General features: G+C 46.4%; 1 protein-coding gene across 1 annotated transcript in view; it reads right to left on the minus strand.

Moving 5' to 3' along the window:
- Positions 1-927: 927 nt before the first annotated feature.
- The window catches only part of LOC122373834 (calcium/calmodulin-dependent protein kinase type II alpha chain-like), a 39255-nt gene continuing 22935 nt past the window's right edge, over positions 928-17247 (minus strand). Inside the window, exons 4-7 of the mRNA XM_043352210.1 lie at positions 14492-14546; positions 12640-12778; positions 7087-7189; positions 928-1085 (exon numbers count right to left, since the gene is read on the minus strand). Coding sequence (XP_043208145.1) covers positions 928-1085; positions 7087-7189; positions 12640-12778; positions 14492-14546 — 455 coding nt within the window. The remainder of the gene's footprint in view (positions 1086-7086; positions 7190-12639; positions 12779-14491; positions 14547-17247) is intronic.

The following is a 17247-nucleotide window of genomic DNA, read 5'->3' on the forward strand; positions in this document are numbered from 1 at the left end:
GACTCGCAGCTGTATCACCAGCTGCGTGGACGAACAGACGGGCACCGCGTGGACAGGAGCAGCCCGGCTGATAAAGGCACCAGGAGGGGACGTGGTTGACGACAAGCTGCGCCGTGATAGGGGGATGTTTTATCATCTTTATCAGGATGAGTTTGACCAGTTACTCTGTGGTTTGTCTTCAAGCAACAAAAGACCCCCTAATTGATTCACCCTTTAAAAAACAGCGTAAACTCGCTACCGCATCAATTCCTAGTTCTACTGAAATAAATGCCGTTGACCAAGCCCTGGAATTTTGCAGAAATGACTGTCATAACATGCTTCAAAGGAAAAGAGTTGCTAAGGCAGCAGAAAAAAGTACGACGGATTTTTAAGCTACTTTGTGACACGACCTTTACGCATCCTAAGTAACGCACGCCTTAGCAGCTCTAAAACGAGTCAGCCCCACCCAAACCTCCCCCTTCTGCCACCTCCCGCCGCGACTCTCAGACATGTCGCGACCTCTGACTTTTACCAGCGTCCGCCTCAATAATGCAGGTCACCAGACTCGGGCGGAGGCCGGCGCCTGAGACGCACCATTTGCCTTTCCCAGAGGCGCGCCTCGGATACTAAAACTGCCCAGCCAATGTGCGACCGGGGAGAGATGTGGGCATTAGGGGACAGCATCGTCTCGGCCCCGAAATTTGGAACAATATGAATGTTATTAAATTTTATTTACGCCTAGCACGCCAGTGGGAACAACGTCTTGCAAGTTTGTCGATTTTTCTAACTAACACTGTTACAACTTGACAATAATTGCTTGGCGAGCTCACGTCATTTACCAGCCATTTTTTCGGTCCTGCCGTCTTTATTATCGTGTAGCGCCGTTCTTCGGCGTAAGTCTCACCCCTTCTTTACTCCGTCTCCTTCCTCCCAGCTCTCTCTTCTCCCTTACACACACTGGATCCCTATCCCTCCTCTGTAACACACTGGACAAACTAACATGCCTCCCCTGCAACACTCACCACAGGCCCAGATGTCCACAGGTTTGCCGTACGGCTCCTTCTTCAGTACCTCCGGGGATAGGTAGCCGGGAGTACCGGCGAAACCTGCAAACAGAACATACAGAGGTCACCAACAGATGGCGCGCGACGCGCGGTGACGCAGGACTCGAATTCGAGTAGATGGCGCCAGCGTCTATTGGCGACAGAACCAGTGTGAGGTATACCGCTAGAAACAATGATGGAAGCATCACCGCTTTGATCTTGTGTTTGGCACAAATGACAAGTATTGAAAACATGGGTCAACGAATTACAAGAATACCATCAACTAAAAAAAAATCAGCTGAGTGTGCGGTTCCAATGCGATGTAAAATACACGACTTATTCCTTCAGCCTTCATCTACAAAACAAAACCGAACCTGCTAGGATATAAACTCAATAATTATGCTCATGTGCGCATTCCCTGCACACTGCACGCGAATCAAGCGCCATTACACAAATTACTTCCGGTAACAGACATAAACCAAACTCCATTACAAAATACTCGTCATCCTTAGACCAACACATTAATCCTAGCATTAATGCCCCACTTCCCTCTTCTTCGGGTCCAGATACCAGTAATACCTTCCAATACCTTCCAGCTTCATTTCATCCCATCCGTGACTATTTCAAAGGCACACGACGCCGGCACCACACCTAACGACGACACCGGCCATAATTCCGGCCTACTACGAACTGGAACCGGTTCCGCATCGCGGCTGGGCCTCCGGGCACGGAAAGGTCACGCACGCTGACCTCGGCCTGACGAGAAGGGATGGGGAAGGCTCGGGGTACGCCAGAGGTGCAAGTGCAGGTTGAAAGGTGAAATTCCGGGGAATGCAGGAACGCTTGGAAGGGAGTGCGAGAAGTTCAGTTCAGGAAGCGAGGTGTAGCAGCTGGGGCATTCCACGTCAAATCGAACAAAAATCGGCTGTTTTGCACCTTACCATCAGCGATTTCATTATAAATTTGTGAGCGAGTTCCTGTGTGGCCCCGGACATTACATTGATGTTTTTTGCACATTCTGACCACAGGTCTTCTAAATATAGGGCATCAAATTTTTACAAAATGTTGCATCTTTATATTTTTGAACGACCATAACTTTGGTTGTACTTGTTTGATTTGAATGAAATAAACCTTACTGTTTAGGTAATTTCTTAAGCATTTGTTTAGAATTGCACCTACTTAAATATATGACCTTGAAATTTGCTTAACTCTGTTCTTAAGTACAAATATCGAAATAGCAAAAAACACGTCACCTTCGATTTGGCTCATTTTCATATATTTTATTGCCTACCATATTCTTAACAACCTGTGAAAAAATTAGAGTGGGCCATTCATAAGTTTTGAAGAAAATTGCACATATGCAAACGTATGTTCGCACGCGCAGTGGAGGAGGAAGAGCGAATTTCGCCCACCCCTCCTGTTTTTCGCCAATATCTCATAAGATTAATGCGAAATTAATTATGGCTACCTGTCAAGAATTGAATTGGACATCTCATCGTGCAAGCAATAAGAAAATCGGTTCACAACTGTTCTAGTAATAGCGGTGTAAACTGAACATCCTGTCGCCGCAGCGACGCGGCGACTCGGCAGCCGGCGCCGACCGCTACGCGCCGCCTGAATTGTAGACTGTGCCGGGACGGAACGGAACGGTTCCGTCTTTACATCGCGCTCCCTACCGCTGATTACGTTCGATTCGCGTCCAATTTTGTGAGAAGACTAAGAAATGTACAGGCAATCTTATGGTGAAAGAAGTTTGAAAATCGGTTGGTAAACAATTGAAACATGAACGTGTAAACACAAAATTGTGATTGCTGCGTTTCCCGCATCGGCCGAGCCCGCCTTGCAGCCGGCGACATGTTACTCTTAGCAGGCCTTTAACTGCCATATTTATTATTGGATTAACTAGAAATTCCCCATACATACTAAAAAATGTATGTTCTTTCGTATAGTGAAGATCAAAAGACGTGAAGATATCGTTACGTGATAATGTTTTCGTTGAATTTACTTCATGATGCATTTCCACACGGCTCAAAATTCACCGCAAAATACCATTTGCCTGAGACACTTTTACTTTGGAAGTGGAACTTGAATGCTTGACTACGATGACTATGCATTTCCATGCTCGCAGAGTTTGGGATATCACTAATCAGCAATCATTCATTTCAGAAAGTGTACACAAGCAAGCATGTCTTGACTCTGTCTTTCAAGGTCACGCGCGGTTGCGTGATGTTGATGCATGAAAACGGCGTTTGCCGCGAAAGTTATGAATGGCCCACTCCAATTTTTTCACAGATGGTTAGGAACATTGTGACGGACATAATATGTAAAAATTAGCCAAATCGAAGGTGACGTGTTTTTTGCTATTTAAATTTTTCTGTTTTAATTCAAGGTCAAAAGCATTTCAAGGTCACTTCAATTTAATTTTATAATTAAAAATCAAAGCCTTATCAATTGCCTATAAGACTCTGTTAATATCATTTTGATACCAGAAAAGGAACCAGAGTTATAGCCATTTAAAAAATTGATGTGTGGCATTTTTCGCTATATTCGATGACCTATATCTCAGCGATACGTTATCAAATTTCGAAAATATTATACGTAACTCAGTTTTGAACCATGCCCAGTCTGCCTACAAATTTTCAGAAAAATCGAATGGGATGACGGATTTCGGTGTTTGATTTGACGTGGAATGCCCCAGCTAGCAACTGATGCTGATGATAAACCCTGGGGTGTCCAATGTTCATTATGATAATGAACTACATATGTCGTCATGAAGAAGTCTAAGATACTTTTCCTTGAGGTTTTTTCCATGAAGAAGTCTACATATTAGGCATGTCTTTCAAGTACTCAACTTTGAACACCAAAATCACACGAATGGTGATCAAAGCAAAAGAGGTTCCCGGTAACTCCCCCCCCCCCCCCCGGAGTAGAGTTATACCTAGCTTCATTGGCGCCAAACTTCAATCAATCAATTTCAATTCCATCTCGATCGGCATCAACCCATCGCCCAGACCCACGCTTACCCTAAATTCCGCACACCCATCCGGAACGCGATCGATACAGCCAAGCCCCGGGGCAAAGTCCCATCGGAAACGAACATCGCGGCAACTGCGTTCGGCTCGGCAGCTCTATCGCGGCTGCTCTATTTTGGCAGACGTCATTAGATCGTCCCACACACCTCGCGGAGGTCGTCGGACCACGACAGATCGCCTTTAATCTACCGGCAAAGACGTGGGGAGCGCCCCATTGGTGTCCCAGCGAACGGCGCGAACGGCGAGTGAATAGTTGGAGACGCATTCCAAAACGTCTGCGTAAGGAATGTCATTAGGGGTGGCATCCCAAGGCAGGGGTAAGTCCGCTTCGTGATGAGAAAATGGCCTCCGAAGGATGGAGAGTTTGATGGATGATGGGTGGGTCAAGAGAAAGGCCCTGAGGCAATAAAGACGATAACGGGCTTAAATGGATGTGCGTGGAAAACGTGACGTCTCCTTTTAAAGGAAAGCTGCACTTATCATGTGCTCCTATCGAAAGCATCATTAATAAAAGTGCGTGAAACCGATAGCCATTGGAACGGCCATCGGCCATCACCAATGCATTGGTGGGCTCAAAGTGTCGTCGTAATCCAAATTGATATCTGCCGCGAAGCTCACTAAGCGGAGCATTGAACTTTCAAAGCAGCGCCTTCGATCACCAGTTGACTGCAAAGATCCCAAACTACTGGCAAAAGAAATACTTTCAAATGCATGTAAGTTATTGAAAACTCAGACTAAAAAAAGAAACGAGCAACTCTGAGCCCACAGGCATTTGTACTAGCTTACCCGTCTACCCATCATCTCAATTTGCAGATTTACGGTTTCATGACAGCAACGCCCAACAGCCTACCTTTTCGCAATCCATTCCATAGCCCAGCCCAGGCCCAGACCAAGGCCCAGACCCGTCAGCTTCCCCCGTAGATCAGTTAGTCTACGCAAGACTAGCTAGTCTACACCCTAGACTGTGAAGTCTAAACAAGACTATCCGTTCTATCCCAGGCTAGGCCCAGGCCAGACCCAGACCCGTCAGCTTCCCCGTAGATTGGTTAGTCTACGCGACTAGCTCTAGACTGTGAAGTCTAAACAAGACTATCCGTTCTATCCCAGGCTAGCCAGAACTCCCCTGAAACCAAACACCCCGCCGACCAGTCACCGAACAATCTGGTACCTTCATCATCCAGTACCCACGGGCCCATGCAGCAAGGGGTTGACGACCCCCCGGTGACAGGTGCCCAGTCATCCAATCTGACTCAGCCAGTGCCAGGTCAGGGCACGAGTCCCCTGGGAACTGATGACCCTGTCTGGTGTTCTGCGCTCGGTAGTTACTACCCTGTGGTGGGGGCAGCGCATGAGACATTCTCGGTACCTATCTATGTTAAACCGCATGTGCCATTTTCTGATTTACTTTATTGTTTGTGCCAGTCTACTGTTGGTGTCAGCTTTAGTATCTTTGAGGATTATACGCTGTTCTAGCAGCTATATCACGCTGATCATATTGCTCTACCTATGGGAGAGCAAATAAGGATACGACTTTGAAATAAATGAAAAAAGTTGAAATAAATATGAATCTCAAATCAGGAACAGAATACAGGAAGCAATAAAACAGCACAGAATATAGGAACAGAATCAGCTTGGGCTAGGAAAAGCGGGATTTGAATTACGAACGAAGCCCAAGTACAGACAGCACTTGGATGGGAAGTCGGGGCTTGAGTCACCTAGTCTGAGTTTGAGCCAAAGATAGAGTCGTAGCCGGATCATGAACCCGAGTCGCTACCAGAATCCACCCTCTGACGTGGATTCCACATCTGAGCCGTCCTGGCCGAGCCGCGGGCGATTTAGCTCGTATCAGTCCGGCCCGGAGCCGATTACACGTCCGGAAACGCTCAGAACACGTCCCACTAATGAATTGGTCTCTCCCTCCCCCCTCCCCGCCGCCTCAGCTCAGCGACAGTGGATACGGGTGTAGACTCTCCTAACCAGGCGGCTGAGAAATAGAGGACGTACTATTGTGTCACTACTGAGAGATGGTACTGTGCTGACAGGCTAAGTGAGAAATGGATCGGTCCTTTTGTGCTACTATCGAGGTGAAGTTTGCTCCATTGTCACGGCTGGAGTAGTTTTAAATTGTCGTGCTAACGGTTGTAGCTAAAGGTCAAACCATTCTGAGGGCTTGCTGATAAGTCTATTCTACATCTAGCTGAAATAAACTTATCAGACATTTCCTACAACACTACTGTATCTCGAAGTAGTTGACAAAAATCATTCATTACAAGGCTAGACGACTGCTTTACAGCCCAAAATAATTTCATCGTGGCCATGAAAAGAAGATTGCAATTTTTACAGATGACCATACCACAGGCGAACGACGCCATAACCCCAAAAACTGTGTCTGGCCTCTGATGGAGAAACGTAACACCACCGCCGTCGGCTTGGGTCGTTCAACGACACATATTTCACCAATCAGCCGCGGGCATCTTGGGGCGCGGCTCCAATCAGCTCCGCCCAAATCGGCCTCTCGTCCAATCAGCGGCCGCCACGTAAGCTGATCGTCTCATCAGCATTCCCGCCCTCCCGCGCTCTCCGAAACCGTCACTGGCGCGTTTTCTGGGCGCCAATCAGGCCCGAAAGGCGCGCGTATCTCACCGCTACGGTCCATCGATTTTGAACGGAGGCCGATGGTGAGGCGCCCCAGGTCGTATCGCCGCCACCAAACAAATTCCGAACACCGATAGAAGATGAATTGACAGGTTATGATACTGCAAGCCACGCTTGCTTTGGAATGCAGCGCCGCCATTTTTATCAGTTAGTGAGGATACTATAAAATAATGCGATAAACGTACTGAGCTGGTTGAACAACACTATTAGCTACGCATAAAAGTAACTGTGTATTCCCGAGCCTATATCACGAGAACAGCATGTACCGCGCGTGTCTAGCCTCTAACCCGACTGTACCGCTGGGTATCGCTGTGTACCACGCCTGTACTACTGCAACACCACACGTAACCCGCTTGTACCCCGACCCTTGTACTCACCAAACCAGGCCTGCTGGTCTCCCTGCACCTCGATGGCCAGACCAAAGTCCGCCAGCTTCACGGCGGCGCCCTTGGCTTTGCTGGCCAGCAGCAGGTTCTCCGGCTGAGAAAAAAAGACAAAGATGGTCGTAATACGAGGATAATACGGGGGTAATTCGAGGGTAGCAGGATAATTATAAGTAAATACGAGGGCTGCACAAGGGTATAACGAGAGTAACACAAGGGTAGCAGAAGTTGGAGAAGAGACAAAAACATGTGGGTAGTACAAGGGTGGCATCAGCATACTGAGACGACAATACGAGGGTATTACGAAGGGTGGGATATAAGGATGCAATGGATGAGGATAAGCACCCGATAAAACGAGGGTAACACTAGGATGGTATGAGGTTAAGACAACCCAAGAGGAAGCCAGGTGTTATAAATATAATCACAAGACAATACGAGCGTAATGCGAGGGTGGTATGCGGGTATGAAAAAAAAACTGAAAATGTCGATGGGATGCTAGAGGTGGAGCAGAATGATAAGGGTAAATTAAAACAAAACCGATCTGATCCCATCTAGTAAAATAATGCAAAATAAGACCCAACGAGATCCTCATCAAACTCCCATTCGTTGAACTCTTAAGCAATCCATTAGAAACACCAGTCAGATCTCTCCAACCCGTCCCTCCACTTGGCCTCCTCTCCTCCCAAACCCCTCCCCTTCAATGTCGATTCCGTCTGATCCGGGCCGCATTGATCCACTACCTGCCCCCCTCCACCCCCCCCCCGCCATCGGGGGGTCGGTGTCCACCCCCGTCGGCCGGCCAGGTCGCCTGTCTTCCGCGGCCAAATGGACGGTGGCCAAGGCGCTCCAATATTAAAATTGCCGCTCAGTCTGCCTAGCCACGGCTCGCCGCCATCGGAGAATATGTAGAGTCGTGAACGACTCGAGTCGTACGGGAGGAGCGACTAGAGTCACTCGGGAGAACCGATTCGAGCCGTAAGGAAGTAACATCTCGAGTCGTACAAGAGTTACGAGTCTAGGCACTCAAAATAGCGACTCGAGTCATTCGGAGCCGAGTCGCAAAGGTCAGGAAGCTCGGTACCCGCGAGATGGCGTGTGCCGTTCGACCTGCGAATCTTTCTCGTTCGACTCGCCGGCAGTGGGTCGGTCGTTTCGTACGAGTCGTAAGAGGATGAGTTCTGGGGTGGACCGTCGCCTTCTCGACGAGACGAGGGGTCCGTGCCCTGGCTCTCTCGCTCTCGCGCTAGCTCCAGCTTGGGTTAAAGTTGCATAGAGTGAGCGATGGAGATGGAAGTTGGCGCCGCAGGTAGAGGTTAAAGGAATATGGACTGAGGAGAGGAAGAGAGAGAGAGAGAGAGAGAGAGAGAGAGAGAGAGAGAGAGAGAGAGAGAGAGAGAGAGAGAGAGAGAGAGAGAGAGAGAGAGGGAGGGAAAGGAAAGGGAAGAGGAAGTATACTTTAGTCACTGAAAACCGATGGAAGTGCTTTAGTTACCACAAAAGAACCACCGTTTCTGAGGGATTTCAGAATATATGTATGAGTTTAATGTAAAACAGCTCCGGCATAGGCTATCAGTCGAGCTTGTCAAAACAGGCTAAAATTTATTGACGCGTCTTAACTAAAAACATATTTAGCAAAAGGTCAGGAAGCAAACAGTTCAGACAGGGTTCTGGAAAAATTCCAACAGTAGCACAAATTAAGCCATTACTTGCATGCCGTTTACTGCCAAGTAGGTACCCGAAGCACATTCAATACTGCGTCCAATTCACAAAATGTCGCCAGACCACAATTCATCCTTGCCACCTACAATCCTTACAATTCTCGGGCGCACCCCCCCCCCCCCCCGTCTCTCTGATGACCTCACGCGTAGGTGTGACGGATGACAGCTACTCCGACAGGTGACAGGTCAACAACACAGTCGTGACGGGCCGTCACTGGTCGTCCCAGTCACACGTCACACGGCAGCGCCTCGCGCATTTCAGCGTCCTACCGTGAGCAAACGCCCGTACACGTATCGTGATGGTCGTGACGGTCGTGGTCGTGACGGTTTGATGGTCGCGACTAGGCGAAACTCCATCAGACAAGAGATGATTGCTTAATTAGAAGGGTGTAAAAAAGTGGGCAGAGTCGGACGGTGGGGTTCTGGGAGTGGGAAATGTGGAGATAATTTCGCCTAGAGGAGTGAATTTCCCTCAGGTAATATCAAATGTCCAATTTGGCCATAGCGGTACCATTAGAGAGTATTTACAGAGTTTACAGTGACCGCTCCTTAAAGAAAACAAAACTAATAAATAGGTACACTCGGGGGCAGTTGATGTTCCACCACTCCCTACCCATCGGGCTCCCATGGTTCAGCACTGGCTGCTGCCAGTGGCAGCACTGGCACTGACAGGCAGTGCTGAGCAATGCTGAGGGCAGGCAACACTGGCAGCAGCCAGTGCTGAGCCATGGGATCGCCCGATGGGTAGGGTGTGGTGGAAAATCAATCTGCCCCCGAGTGTACATATGTAAACGAAACAAAACAAAACGCTAAAAAAATCAGCATCAAATTAGTTAAAAATTACGTGGTAATGTAATGAAAAACGTAAAAATTATAACCAGTATTGAGTCACTGGGGGTTTTTTGGGCGCCCGGACTACAGTGGTCATCGGCAAGACTGAATCACTAAGGGGGAGGGACCCAAAGGACCGATATATAGCGCTGGTGGTCCGACTACAGGCGTGGTGTAGCGCAGCCGATCCAGGAAAGCTCGTGACTCAGAGCAAGCAAGCGTGTTCGATGTTCAGTGGCGTGTGTGTTTCCAGGCTATGGCGGCACTAAACCCGAAGTTCGCGTGGATAACGGCACCGACGCGACGGATAAAGGTCCACGAAGACCAGGAAGGAAGTAATATTTGCACAGCGGACAAGTCGATATGAGGTGCACGTGTCCTGGGAAAATCGATGTGGGGAACCATCGGAGCACCAAATCGACGGGGCCCCAGGGGGAGGGGGAGCGGCAGGAGCAAGGCCATATATAGGGAGGAGCATGCCATAAAAATACAGGATTGGCGTTAGGGCAAAGGTGAAGACCAAACGAGTAAGTAATGCTGGTTTAGGGATGGTTGGATGTTTGATTAATACATATCCAATGTTATGTGTGGAAATGAATCTTAGCTTGTCACCAGACATGTGCTTGGATCCGGAAAAATGGATCTGAGATCCGATCCCATGGATCCCGATCCGAGATCCACTCAGATCATAGATCCAACCCCTCAATTTTGTCGAGAGATCTACTGGGATCATAGATCTGACCCTTCAATTTTGTCGCTAGATCCACTCGGATCATAGATCTGGCTCCCCAATTTTGTCGTGAGATCCATTGGGATCATAGCTCATAGGTGCTCAAAATGTTAACAACTTTCTTTCATAAGAAGTTATGAATACCAAAGTATGGTTAGAAACAAACAATCTTATACAAAGGACATATTAGTAAAGGCATCCAGTTACATTATACAGAATACAAAATAAAGGAGGCTCATGACGGTCACAACTTGAGAGAATTGAGTGACATGAAGATTGTTCACAGTTCACATAGGTACCTACCAACAGAAAAGTTTGCATTAAAAATTAACATAGAGGTAAGTCAAAGTAATGACTAATGAACAATACATAACTTGGTACCTACCACATCACAATTCATGTTAGAATCTACATAATGATATTGATAAGACAATCTTGCATTAGACAACCATGAGGCTTTCCAGTTTCCACTTTCCAGCTACCACAATTGATTGATAAACAATAAAAGATGATACTGACACATGTGGCTTGGTTAGGTAAAGGTATTTCAATCTATTGAAAGAAATATTTGATAAAATAAACTGAGATATAAACAAAAGTATAAAAACATTCAACAGCCTGCGGAAGCGATGGGAACCGAAATATCAATTGTAATGGCCTTGGATATTTACCGTAGAATGATTATTCAGTATCTAAATAGAACTCGTGACGTCATTTCAAATAACAAATGAGCTAGGCGTTCTACCTTCGAGTATAATGACAATAAATAAAAAATCAAACTGGAAATTCAAAAGCCTGGAGTTTTTTTAAAGAATGTTCATTTTTTCTGCCTCACATAATTTTACGATACGATTGTTTGTGAATATCATCTTTGTAGCGTTGAATTTAATGACGTAAACATCAGCTGAAACGGTATTATATGACCCAGAGCGGTGTGCGCCTTGCATCTTTGTTTTATTCATTTTTCAAAAGAATAACAATATCTTACGTCATTAGTTTAAAGGGCCTATTACGGGAATCTTTTGGAATCATTACGGTTTTGGTCAAATCAAGATTTTTCATTGGTCAAACGATAATGACGTAATAAAACCATATTACCAAAACATACCAAAACGTGAGCTGTGAATTTCGTTTGTCTTTTTTTGGGAGGCTCTCTCATAACAAAAGCACAGCATGGCACTACACGTGGCACGATGCCAAAAGTAGGTAATCTGAAGAAGTTGATGCCATTTTTGAACTTGTAATTTTATTAGGAAAGTATTAGAGATTGGTTGCTATTCTTACTAAATCGAAATTGTGTTGCACATACTAATAGCTCATACGAACATTCTGGATTGGGATTTCATACCTGGCAGAAGTGGATTGCTGGATTATTTTAACAAAACTGACCTATTTGGCTTCCAGGTTTGATTCCCTAACATCTGTCCATAGGCGGCAGAACAGGGGGGGGGGGGGGTGGCACCAGGGTACAGTGCCCCCCATAGATTTTGGCATTTTAACATTGGCCCTACTGGCGTTGCATGGAAAGAATGGGACCAAAATGAAAATCTGCAGTGCCCTGCTGCCACTGCATCTGTCTGTACTGCTTGTTCATTGAATTTAAGTGCATTTTATTCTTGTTGATAAGATTGTCATCAGTGCTGTCATGAAAAAGTTACAATTGGTGACAAAAAGTAGCAATATGCATGTTCTTGGTTTATTTTAAATGTAGTACAAATGTTGTTTATTTAAATTCAAATTTAATGATGATACCTAATGATTACAAGTGGTCTTAACCAATAACCATGTCCACAAGTGATAATTCTCAATTGTATTGCACTGTAAGGTGTACAATTATGTATGATAAGGGTTTCATTGGCTACATGTTGTCGTGAGATCCATACAGATCATAGGTCCTCCACAAATTTTTGCCCGCTGGATCCACAGAGATCATAGATCCGACCCCTAAATTTTGTCGAGAGATCCATTCGGATCATAGATCCAACCCCTGAATTTTGTCGAGAGATCCACCCGGATCATAGATCAAACCCCTCTATTTTGTCGAGAGATCCACTGAGATCATAGATCCAGCTCTCGGATCCAAGCACATGTCTGCTTGTCACACACCTTGAAAGGAGGTGTCAACGCCGTTTATGTGATAAGCCTGCTGAAAGTCTAATCGTCAGAACGCTTCCTGCCTACCTTGAAGTCCTGGTGCACGATATTGTTCATATGATAAGCAGTAAGCACTGAATACAGTCTAGTGTCAATCACCAGAATGTCGCCTACCTTGAGATCCCGGTGCACGATGCTGTTGAGGTGGCAATGGTTGACCGACTCGAGAATCTGCTGGATACAGTGAGACGCGTCCGCTTCACTGTAAAACTCCCGGGCGACGATATCTTCAAACAGTTCCCCGCCAGTCACGCTGCGAAACACGGGACAGAGGTCATCAATGGTTTTTTTAGGTCATCGGGGGCTTCCCATTAATAGCCAAAGACGGTCTTCGTCTATCAATGATGGCTGATGATCCGAGGGAGGGGCAGCAAGTCATCAGCACGCGCGCAACAGGGTTATTCGGGGTCCTCTTCCAACACCGATGGCTTTTCGTGAGATAGAGGAAAACTCGACAGGCATTCCTTCTCAGTAAGTAAGTGATTTAGGCGAAGAATGGGAGTGGTTATGGCATAAGAAGTCGTTGAATGGGCAGCTTGAATTAATTTTGATCATATAGTTGCTGAAAGGATTCGTCTGCGGACATGTTATGACAGGTAGGGATTATAGAACAGGAACGATCATCTCAAACCCTGAAATAGAATGAACTCCGGAGTCTTGAGTCGACAAAATGTTACATTTTTAGTCACGTTCGCGCAGTGAGCACGAGTGCAAAATGCCACGACCACCACAGGAGACTAGAAAAGAGCTTATCTTACGAAAATTGCAGTATCGTCTCTGTCTGAGGGTGATGAACGCCTTTGGAGGCATGGGACGAGTTAACGTCAGCGTGCGCACTTTGTCACTGACCCACGAAGGTCAACGGTCAGTGCAGGGAGTCAGTGGTCACTGTTCGTTCAGTATTAAAAGGCCAGTGAATAGGGTCTAGTCACTGCAGCACAGGACCAATACATAATGCGCGGGATCACAGGGACACCATGTATAGTCATGAGGTCACTGCGGAGGTTCGGTTCAAGTTTCAACAAACAACTAACAGGGTAATCGATTCGCAGTTCGCCCTATAGGTGCTAAAAGTACCAGGAAAGTCAACATCTGTCTGTGTTAATGTTTTCGTAACGTTCAGTCTTACACCCTATCACCAAGTCAGCAGATGAGGATAGCAACCACTTCAGCAAACAGCACAGTGCAGGTTTGTGTCAAGATTATCTCGCATACTTGTCTGATACCCATGCAATGCATTATAAAATAGAACGAACGCAACGTTCAAAGGAGGTCTCATCAGCGTACCACCTATGCTCTACCTTCCGGGCCTTCCACTAAGTAGCAGGAAAGTAATTTCGCCCTTTTCAAGATGCATTAGCCACTTCCACAGGTCTCCTCAAGCTTCTATTGACACTAAATCCCATCATCGTAATGTAAAGGCTCACGCAGAATGAGAGACTCCCATAAAAGAAAAATTCGTCGCCTCGTCGTGTGCTCCTTTGAACCTACTTGAAAGAGGCAATTTCTCAGCAGTGCGTTGGGCGTATAACACAGTCGCCAGTAGCGAAATCGAATTACCGTTGCAGAGCCCAGAGGGTACGATGTGGTCGGAAAGAAAACTATAGCAAAAATGGTGTTACTAGGTAGTTATTGCTGTTTGCGACTGAATATGGTGACACGTAGTAAATTATTTTAGTTTAATCTTACTGTCTTTCAACCTGACTTTGTGTTTGACAAGTGTCGCCCTCAAACAAAGTCTGGTTATACCTACTTGAGATATAGGATATCAATGCAAGTGCAATGTCGTGCATCAACCGTGACTGTAACTGAATGCATGTAATGTACGATTAAAAATATGAGGTGAATGTATATAGCGGCTATTTAGTCAACATGATCATGAATCTTTCAAATGAACACCAGAGACATACAAATCAGAGGATCACGGCACAAGGCAAGCAACTTTGCCCGATGACGAGATACTTACAGATCAAAGACCAGGTAATGAAAGCTCTCTTCTTGGATACTGTCGTGAAGTCGTACTGAAACACAGAAAAAAAAAATATCAGTCAGGCGACCCCACGGAAAGAAAGAGGCACGGAGAAACAATGCAGACATAGGCGACGTCTCTAAACAATAAGAGCTTCTAATCCATGATCAGAAAAAATGGACTTCCATCTTATTTTCTCGCCTCGTGCTTAACCGTTATCATTTTTTCAGCTATTTTGTCGATTGGGCAGATAAAAACAATTATCCGAAGAAAATAAAGGGCAAAACCCGTTCATTCTTTTTAAGTTGCATTAACTCTACCACTTCAAAGGTTGATGACATGAAAAATCTTATGGTCATCTTGTACATTGCAGCTGTCAAGATGTTGCCTATATGACAGCTCGCTATAGAAGGTGGCCCGAAATAAAATATGCCAGTCCAATGCCACCAGCCCTTTATTCGACTCCCCCCCCCCCCCCACACACACACACAGATAGCATAGCACAACACGCAGTCACCTGAAACATTCTCCGTTTCTAGATTCCCTACTCGCACTGCCAACTCAGTTTTCCGCTATTCGCCAGCTGATTCACAAACATCTGTCTGGAGTTCTCAAATAAGATTTTCTCAGATTGGCGGCTGAAGAGAATGTGCGGACGGGCGGACGGAAGGGAGGTGTGTGTGGGGGGAGGGGAAGGATGGAAGGGGAGGCTCGGAGTTAATCAAAGTTTGTGCAGTCACTGATTGTGTGTAGAGTTCGTTCTGTCAACAGGGCGAATTAACTTCGGGAAATATAGACGTGAGAAAGGTGGCAGTTCCAGTTTGCTTTGGTAAACTTAGCACGCAATAGGATGCCCGGCACCGCTGGCGCATCCATTGCAGTGAAAGAAAAAAAGATGAAGCTTCACGGTTACTATACCATCAAAGGATTTCTCAGACAACGAATATATAAATCAGTACAGCAGCTTTGTAACAGTACGCAGAAAAATGTAGCAAAACTTTCAATCATTTTCATTGAAACAGCATTTTATCTGTCAAGCAGCAGTGTGTGAATGATAAAAAAGGACTGTTTTTAGTAAGTGTTCACTGTTCATCATGCTTTCAAGTTTGAGGCTCACTCTGCAAAAATTGTTTTTAATTACGTCCGTAACAGCTCCGCCAGTGATTCTAATACTGAGGGATCATACGCGACACTCGAGGCACCTCATTACACCAAAAACTTGGCGTACACAGTGCTGAAAGCAGCGGCAGGCTATCAGCACGGCCCCAACTCACTCCAGCAATCGATTTACTAATTAAACGACCACCTGGACAAGTAAACAAGCAATAAATCAAAGCGAATGACCCACAGACCGACATAAAAACATCCAGACATCAACAGCTCTGACCGCGCCATCCAACAGCACTCTGGCAGGCGAGCTTGGACCCACAAAAATAACACATTCCATGATGAGGGAACATATCAACCGCCGGGTTAAGACATCAACAGAATGGACTGATCCTATTTTTAGTGCATATTTTTGACCAGCAGTGAGCTTGACTGAACCGAGAGCTAGCTAACGCAGTCCGTTCAGCTCACGCCCAGTTCTCACTTCGTCGTCCTGACTTCAACGGTGACGGAAATCAAAGGACCGTGGGCCCGGGCGTAGGGAATAGTGTTGACCGTAGAGAAGGGGAGGGGGGGCGGTGTGCGGCCAAACTACCTCGATATATAGCTCATACGGGCGGACATTAGAGGCGCCTATCACGGCCGGGCCGCCGTTTGGTGTGTAATGATTTCCGTTATAGGCTGGCTGACTCGTGCCAAGCGAGCTGAGCGTCCTCCGCTGCTGGTAAATGAGCCCGACTGAGGCTAGGTCGGTGTGAAGCAGCAACAAGCGACGAATGAGGCAGCGGACAATAGTCAAACTCAGGGGGCGTCGAAGTCTAGTTCCTACCAAACTGGCACTCCCATGCCTACGTCACCACGAGGACGCCCGAGGGCATTTACATGTTGAAGATAGGGAAATTGCCATAGTTTAGAGCCGCCTGGAGGGCAACCTTGAGACAGATGATAATGTAAATGTGTGCTAATATGATCATCAACATGTTATTTATCCAAATCCAGGGCCAATTAATCGATATCTTGTCACGTTTTCCAGTGGTGATGCGCTAACTTTCGTGGTTCTTGCAGCCAATAAGGGTGTTTCATAGTGCGATTCAGCCGCATTATCGACTTTAATGCCATAAACCGCCACGGAACATATGATTTGCAGCTCCCTGGCGTGATAGCTGCCAGTAGGGCTCCGGAGTCGGAGTCATGAAGTCGGTCGGAGTTGACAGTTCTGACCTGAGTCGTCGAGTCGGAGTCAGAGTCGATTTTAAAAGCTTGAGTCTGAGTCAGTCACCGAAATTCGATCCCCTGCGCAGACCTTTCAGGGTTCCGTAGTCGGAGTTGTAGTTGGTCCGAGTCGACAGTTCTGACCAGAGTCAGAGTCAGAGTCGATTTTGAAAGCCAGAGTCGGAGTCGGAGTCACCAAAAATCCATTGCCTCCGCAGACCTGCTAGGGCTGTGGAGTCGGAGTCGGTCAGAGCCGACATTTGAAATCAAAGTCAGAGTTGATTTTTGAAAGTCTGAGTCAGAGTCGGAGTCATCAAGAAACCCATGGACGATCCGCAGTGCCATGCAGTAAGGGCGCTGCCAATCGATGCCCTGAATTGCCTATGATTTATGAATTAAATGAATAGATGGCAATTAATTAGGTACCCTCTATT

This window comes from Amphibalanus amphitrite, unplaced genomic scaffold (assembly GCF_019059575.1).
Source record: "Amphibalanus amphitrite isolate SeventyFive unplaced genomic scaffold, NRLGWU_Aamphi_draft 001559F_arrow, whole genome shotgun sequence".
NCBI lineage: Eukaryota > Metazoa > Arthropoda > Thecostraca > Balanomorpha > Balanidae > Amphibalanus > Amphibalanus amphitrite.